The sequence below is a fragment of the Protomyctophum bolini genome, assembly GCF_963924005.1.
Source record: "Protomyctophum bolini genome assembly, chromosome: 4".
Taxonomy (NCBI): domain Eukaryota; kingdom Metazoa; phylum Chordata; class Actinopteri; order Myctophiformes; family Myctophidae; genus Protomyctophum; species Protomyctophum bolini.
This window is the reverse complement of record NC_137865.1, coordinates 47,775,181-47,783,185: the sequence shown is the minus strand read 5'-3', so window position 1 is coordinate 47,783,185 and position 8,005 is coordinate 47,775,181. Positions and strand designations below refer to the sequence as shown.

At 45.7% G+C, this 8,005-nt stretch overlaps 1 protein-coding gene across 1 annotated transcript; it reads left to right on the top strand.

Annotated features, from left to right (window-relative positions):
* Window positions 1-5,381: 5,381 nt before the first annotated feature.
* On the top strand, window positions 5,382-6,212 carry LOC308313624 (proteasome activator complex subunit 3-like; the record flags this gene model as incomplete). Its single annotated transcript, XM_080760846.1, has 1 exon — window positions 5,382-6,212. The coding sequence occupies one exon, from the start codon at window positions 5,382-5,384 to the stop codon at window positions 6,210-6,212; it is 831 nt and encodes a 276-aa protein (XP_080616972.1).
* Between the last annotated feature and the right edge of the window lie 1,793 nt (window positions 6,213-8,005).

Genomic DNA, 8,005 nt, shown 5'->3' with positions numbered 1-8,005 from the left:
AGGAAAAGATCGACCGCAAAGAATGCTACAATTTGAGAAGGAGGCTTTAGCCTCGGAAACCCAGACGTTTTTATTTGGGCTTTAGACCTGTGTGGGTTACAAATCAATATTTCTGACTGTGCATGTAGTGAGCAGAATACTCCTCTTTTCATATCAACTTTTCTCTTTCTCTAGCTATGTCTCCTTTCTCCATTGGTCCACCTTTCATTCAGTTTCAACCTACCTGGTAGTCTGTATTGTTCCCAGCCTGACGAGACAGCTTTTCATTATCCAATAAGAGGTGGTGTTTTCACAGAAAGCCAGTATGGCAGGCTAGATTATTCTGTTGTTCTCCTAGAAGGATACTTTAACCTAATCATTTATATTGTGAAAGCATTCCTTTTACGATGTCAGAGAGACATGAAGACGCACGCACACACGCACGCATGTGGTCATCCTACATCATCATGTGTGAGGTCAGAGCTGATTCATGTGGTCATCCTACATCATCATGTGTGAGGTCAGAGCTGATTCATACAGCTGTTGAGCTCGAGGAGATATAGGATTTATATGAGAGGTCTTATCTCCTTCAAACACTTGTTTCTTTTTTAACCCATTTTGGGCTTGAACTCCTTTTGGTGTTATAGCATTATGTTGTGCTTTAGCTATTGAAAAATAGCAGATCTACAAGCTCATAGCGCGCCACCGAGTGGCGCGCTACGAGCTTGTAGGTCTGCTATTTTTGAAAAATCGAAGAACGACTGACATAGAAACATGGCCTTTTCAGAAAACTGTCAGGATGTAGAAGACATTTTCAGAATCTGATCTCAGGTCAGAATGGGTTAAGGCTCCATTTCCTCCATGGTGTTAGTAGTACTGTGAGAAATGAGGACATTATAGCTAGAACACAGCCCTGTCCCTGTCCCGGCCCGGCCCTCTGAGCTGTGGGACATTTCACGTCCCACAAGCCTTGACACCCCCAATGCATCATGGAAGCTTCAGGGAGAGCTTTGGTTTTGGTGGTTGGGCTTACAGAATGTCTCAAACCCTGACAACAGCTGCAGGCGACAGACGTTTCCTTTAAGATGCCCACAACTCAACATTACGGCCACTCCTGTTCTTCTCCTTGGATGCACATTGATAAAAAATCACACCCGTGTGAAGTGAGGGGCGCTCCTATCATTATACATCACCATACATCATCTCGTGAACAACTGAATTCACGTGATTGTCAGAACAGGTCAGCTCCATATATGGAGATCTAAGCGTTTGAGGTTTCGAGGTCAGATGTAACGTTTCCGGCGGGTTCCAGTCTTATATGGCTATCCAGGGTTTGATGATGAGGTCAGTGACGTGATCTTTATATATGGAGCGTGTCACGAGGCGTGACGGACTGAGGACCATATATGGTGGCGTGACATATATGGAGGTGTGAGGGATCGACGGACGGACTGACAGGTTTTCAGAGTAATCTGCGACCTACATATGGTCGAATTACTTGTTAGTCCAAATGCAGTCATTGTAGTTATTGTATCAAGTAGTATTTTGCTAGTAATTAGAAGACAGGCATTGCGTATAGCTTTTTTTCTTTGTTGCTTTATTACTTTTATGTCCTAACCCTGTCTAATCGCTGCTTGCAGCTACATTCATTATTATGCACACAGTATAGTAGGCTACTGAATAATTATTTAGAAAAGTGTTTCTGTTACAAAAATAACTAGAAATGCTATCACAGTGAGACCTTGTACAAATCCTAATGGCATAAGTATCTGCTGCTCATATAGTGATCTTGTGAACACATACATGATTGTTCAGCAATGCATGCATTGTTCTCCGTATACTTTTGTGCTCAAGGAATTCTGCACTCATGGAGAATATTATGGTTCCTTTCTGTGATCCATTCAGCTTGACGTGTCTGCTCTTTCTCAGACTTCTCACCACTGACTGACTGGCTTTTATGAAGGCCATTTTATGGTTTAATGCTTGTAAAGTGTACAGAGCACACTCTCTTATGTGTGTAAAGCTTTTCATGTCTGTCTCCCTGTCTGTGCCTGCATGCATGCATACGTGCGTGGTGCACTGGTGCGTGTGTGTGCGTGTGTGCGTGCGTGCCATGCGTGCATGGTGGTGCGTGTCCATGTGTGCGTGCGTGCATGCGTGCGTGCGTACACACGAAATGGTCCATATCCTGTCTGCTATCTTCATTGATATACTGTACATACTGTGCTAGCACTACATAGCACTCTAATTGATTTGACCCGAGGCGGGCAGCTGGGGGAGACAAAACGATCCATGAATGAACACCTCGGCCTCTTTTTTAATTATCATCGTCAAATAGAACGATCCTTTTCCGATGCACAGGAACACATACAGTACAGCTCATTGGACAGAAACCCTAACGCTAAGTCAAGAAGAGGCTGCGTCTCATTATTAATAAACAATAAGCGACGTTCACCCGCCTGCTTATACAGTAGGTTACGTGAATTGAGACAATTAACCCAGAAAGTTAGCGTCCGTCAACAGGCTTGTACCTCTGGTTGATTGATGATAAAACATTAAACTCATTAGACTCAACCGGCGGTGACATTTTGTTGTTGTACCAAATGTACTATTAGGCAGCGGTGGCCGAACGGTTTGCGGAGCGGTCTTGATATCGGAAGGTCGCTAGTTCGTATTCCCGGACCGGCACGTTAAAATTACCACCGCTGAAGTGCCCTTGAGTAAGGCATTGAACCCCTACCATGAAATGTTCTATGAGCAGGGCCTGGCTGTAAACAAGTTCTTGAGCTTAGTCCAGTTACCCTGGGTAAACGTATACCTTTCCTTTCCTTACCAAGATGAAATACAGTTGAGTGAGTGAGTGAGTAGTGGTATATGCTCCAGCTATTCCCTAATTTGCCTCCTGGCTATAATAATACACATGAAAAGGAAAAATAATCATATACCAGCAAGGCATTCATTACATGTTTCTCCATGCTATTACAGTATATGTTCAAAGTGGACTCAGCACTTATTGAAAACACTTCATCTGCTCAGGGAATCAAGCTGTTATTCAAGTGTCCTCTGCCTCCTGTCGGTAGAGAGGCCTTTCAAGCAGCTCTCCCACAGGAGGAGCGCACCGCACGCAGGGAGAACGACACGGAACAGGTGTTTATCCCATTCTGACCTGAGATCAGATTCTAAAAATGTCTTCTACATCCTGACAGTTTTCCATTCTGACCTGAGATCAGATTCTAAAAAAATGTCTTCTATGTCAGTCGCTCTTCGATAAAAAAAAAAAAGAGCTTGTAGATCTGCTATTTTTCAATAGCTAAAGCACGACATGATGCTAACACCCAAAATGGGTTCCCGCCCAGAATAGGTTATGTCAAGAGCTTGTCACAAACGGTGTCTGACAGAGATGTCACTCACAAGGAGCTCTTGATTCATCAAACGCGCGGCAGGCAGATGGTACTTCACAAACACATGCGCACACGCACACGCACACGCACGCAGACGCAAACACACACACACGCGCCGACCACATGATACGTGCACACTCGTTGGCTCTCCAGCTGCTGGAGAGGATCAGGGCTGTGGGACTCGGCAAGTCTCGGCGGTGTCTAAACACATTGAAGAAGACTGACAACGTCTTAATGAGTCTCAACTCAACATTCCCACACTCCCTGACAGTCACTCTGGGCTGTAGTTACGTATGTCTCTGGGGATTACAACTAAAGGACTTGTAGGGGGGGGCGACACAGATAGAATGCAGATTGTTTTGCTTTGGGTTATTATAACTCTGACAGCTTCAAAAGGAAAGTTCTCCCTGAGTCCCGAGTCTCTCCCGACGAGCTTCGAGACACCTCAGGCGTTATTGCTAATTCTGCTGCATCACAAACAGTCCATTATTACCTGGGTGGGTGGTGTCCTTAATACATTCTGGGCGGGAACCCCTTTTGGTGTTTTTAAAGCATTATGTTGTACTTTAGCTATTGAAAAATAGCAGATCTACAAGCTCATAGCGCAGCACCGAGTGCCGCGCTACGAACTTGTAGGTCTGCTATTTTTTGAAAAATCGTGAAAATGTTGGGCAAATCTTTGAATATATGTTTATTCTTTCAGAGTGAACGTTTTTAAGTCAAATCTTTGCTTCTGGGGGGGTCCCTGGAACAACATATTTTCAGATGGGGGTCGGCGGCCAATTTCATAAGATTTCTGGGGTCGTTGACATGAAGATGTTTGATGAACCACTGATATAGAAACATAGGTTTCAGAAAACTTTTCGGATGGAGAATCGTCCTCAGGTCTAAATGGGTTAATACTTGTTGACCTGCTGCCATGTGTCCAATATATGCATGGTCTGGACATATGCGTAATATCTTGCTGCCACCCCATAACCCTTATCCCTAAACTAATTTGCAATTTTTTAATAGAAAACACAAGCTCAAACACTACAAGCTCACAATGTCTGGATCTAGATCGGCTCGTTGAACTTTTTCACACGGACGCACAAAGCTGGCCATTTTTTGAGGGGAAAAAAATAAGAAAATCACACCTGTGTGACCCATCATCGTCGTACATCATCATCAAGAATGGTGGTCCCTTATTGGCCAAGCGTTCCCTGCACCGACATGTGATTGGTTAGCCCATTTGCTCGTCTATATAAATGTTCCCATCATTGTCAATGGCGTTTAATTAATTGTCAAAGTTTTTGTATACTATGTGCAGTGACAATAAATTTTATCTAATCTAATCTAATCTAATGGCAAATATTGATACGTGTGGGGACAAGATTTAGCAAACATTTGACCTGAATTCCCCTTTTATTGCCAATGGCAAATATTGAGAGGTGTGAGGACAAAAGCTGTATATAGGAGGGGCTAGCGCCCCTCAAAAAGGAATAAATCACGGTGGGTGGCACAAGAGTTGTCCTTCACATCACAGGGTTTGATTCATCCATGGTGCCTCCATCCCAACGTCCAAGCATTAACCCATTCTGGGCGGGAACCCCTTTTGGTATTAGCATTATGTCATGCTTTAGCTATTGAAAAATAGCAGATCTACAGGCTTGTTGGTCTGCTATTTTTTTAAACTGTCAGGATTTAAGACATTTTTTTAATCTGATCTCAGGTCAAAATGTGTTAAAGAACCACCATTCTTCTGTGCGTTAGAATCTGATCTCAGGTCAGAATGGGTTAATGCCAAATTTAGGACACTGGTGTGACGTCATGGACCAGAGATCTGGTCAGCTTATATACCGCGTTAAGACGCACCTGAAGACGTCCATTTCCTTCGAAAGACCTGCAGGTAGATAAATAGGAAGCAGTTGAACTCACTCTCGGGTGTCGCCGACATAGTATAGGAAAAGCTACGCAGTTCGGGTGCTATTATAGCAGGACAGTCTTTACTTCACAAACACGATGTCGCTCCTTAAAGTAGACAACGACATCAAATCCAAGGTGGACGCTTTCAGGGAACGCATCAAGGGAGAAGCCGAGGACCTCGTGGCCAACTTCTTCCCCAGGAAGCTGCTGGAACTGGACAACTTCCTCAGAGATCCCTGCGTGAACATCACGGAGCTGCGGGAGATCCACTCCGAGATAAACCTGACGGCGCTGACCAGCCCCGTCTTGCTTGGGTCAAACTTGGACTCAGATTCAAATTCGGACACGGATTCGGATTCGACGTTGTTGTCGCACCAGAGGTTCACCGGTGTGAAACAGGTTAAAAAGATTAAAATAAAGAAAAAGGTCACCGGGGACGATAAGACGATAAGTGGCAAAAAGGTCTCGTTCATGCCCAGTGGCATGATGAAGAGCAACGCCAAGCTGGTGGACCTGATCGAGAAGGTCAAGCCGGAGATCCGGACGCTCATAGAGAAATGCAACACGGTGAAGATGTGGGTCCAGCTGCTCATTCCCAAGATCGAGGACGGGAATAACTTCGGCGTGTCGATCCAGGAGGAGACGATAACGGAACTCGGAGTCGTGGGGCTGGAGGCGGAGTCCTACCTCGACCAGATCACCAAGTACTACGTCACGCGCGCCAACCAGATGTCCAAGATCGTCAAGTACCCCCAGGTGGAGGACTACCGGCGCACGGTGACGGAGACGGACGAGAAGGAGTACATCAGCCTGAAGATCATCGTGTCCGAGCTCCGGAACTATTACATCACGCTGCACGACATGATCCTGAAGAACATCGAGAAGATCAAAACGCCCCGAAGCAGCAACACGGACTCGCTGTACTGAATGTATATACATCCACGACTGCTCCACATGCCTTTCAGCCACCCGACCCGCCTCTGTCCCCCACCAGGCTATACAGGAGACGAAAAGACAGTGAAGAGACCGGTTGAGAAATATGGTACAGTCAAGTCGAGCTGGACCAAAACATATGATCATCCATGTGGGCGCCGGATTGGCAATGCCCCACGTCAGTGACACTGGGGGCTGGACTCGCATGTTCCCAGAGCTGTTTTCGTGGATCTGTTACTCTACTGCCTATTGCAGTTCAAACTGGGACCTATACCGATAGTTGTTATTCCATCCAGAGAGTAGCTGACCACTAGCAAGGAGGATGCTGGCAATATACAGTAGCTGTGTGACAGAAAACAGGGACGGAAAGGCAGAGAGAGCAGGGACGTACTGTAGTGAGGGAGAGAGACATGACTAGACCGCTGGCAGAGTCATTTGTAGACTTGGGTTGATTGTCTGTCCTGTCGACCCATGAAAGAGTAAACATTTTGTAAGTATCTGACAGTGTGCGGGGGACCCTTTCTTTGTTTTTCCAAAGATACCCTTTTTAACGTATTCTTGGGTTGAACCATAGATAGAGTTATAAAGGACAGAGGGATGAGCGGAGCTACAGCCCCGCCCGTTCCCCGCTATACTCGTTTCAATAGAAGTCGCTCAGTGGCGTTTTGAAGCACCCGGAAGACTGCCGGAAGTATACCGTTATAACTCAAAGGCGCGAGCGAGCGGAGGAGCGGCCAAACCAGGACCTCAAAGTCGAGATCCTGGGATGACCTCCACGTTACGCAACATGACGTCACTGAACAGTCCGTTCACCTCCATGAGCGTGCTGCAGTTCCACTTTTTCGCCAGTAGGTGGTGGCAGCTTCAACGTTGGATAATAGCCTTTACTGGGGGGCTTGGGTTGAACAAGACTTTTTTTTGGCTCTGTATGAGGCAAGCTCTAGATGTCAAACTCAAGGCCCGGGGGCCAAATCAGGCCTGTTACTGAATTATCTTTGGCCCTTGGGATGATATTTAATTAGTATTAGAACTGGCCCTCTGGTATATTGTCCTTATGGCCCTTATTGTATATAAGTCCTGCTTTGTGAGGAACAGGAAACTGAGATTAATAATAATGCATTTTCAGTTTTAAATGCATTAACTTTTTTGCTATTTGCCTGGGGACGGCCCTTGACTTCTACCAATGTATTTATTTTGGCCCACCGTGTGTTTGAGTTTGACATATTTGGTCTACCTGCGTGTAGCCTCGGAGACCACATGCATTTTCCTTTCAAAACAAAGGAAAACGCCTGTGGGGCGAGAACCCATTCCATTGTGGCATACAGTATAGCGTGAACTACTAGCGTCTCTCTCTCTATCTGCTAATTACTGATGGTCTGCAGCTTTATCCAGTTGGTACACACATGCTCGCGCACACACACACACACACACACACACACACACACACACACACACACACACACACACACACACACACTCCTCTCTTAATTAGGCTCATCTTCTGCATGTGTGTCTTAGTTTCTGCCGGGAGATGCCCTCTGCCATATAAAGCATTTAGGTCTCATTCAGGCTAACCTGCGTGAGTCGTTCTTTTTTTTCTGGAGGTAATCTCACAAAGAGCTAAATGTCTTTTTTTCCAACATTTTATATTTTATGCTACACGCCGGCTTGTGCAAGGATGCGCTGTGGTTGGCCTAGTGCACTTGTGCAAGGACGCGCTGTGATTGGCCAGTAGCCACTTTGAGTGTCAGTTGCGGAAAACGCCCCCGCCAGAACATGATTTACTA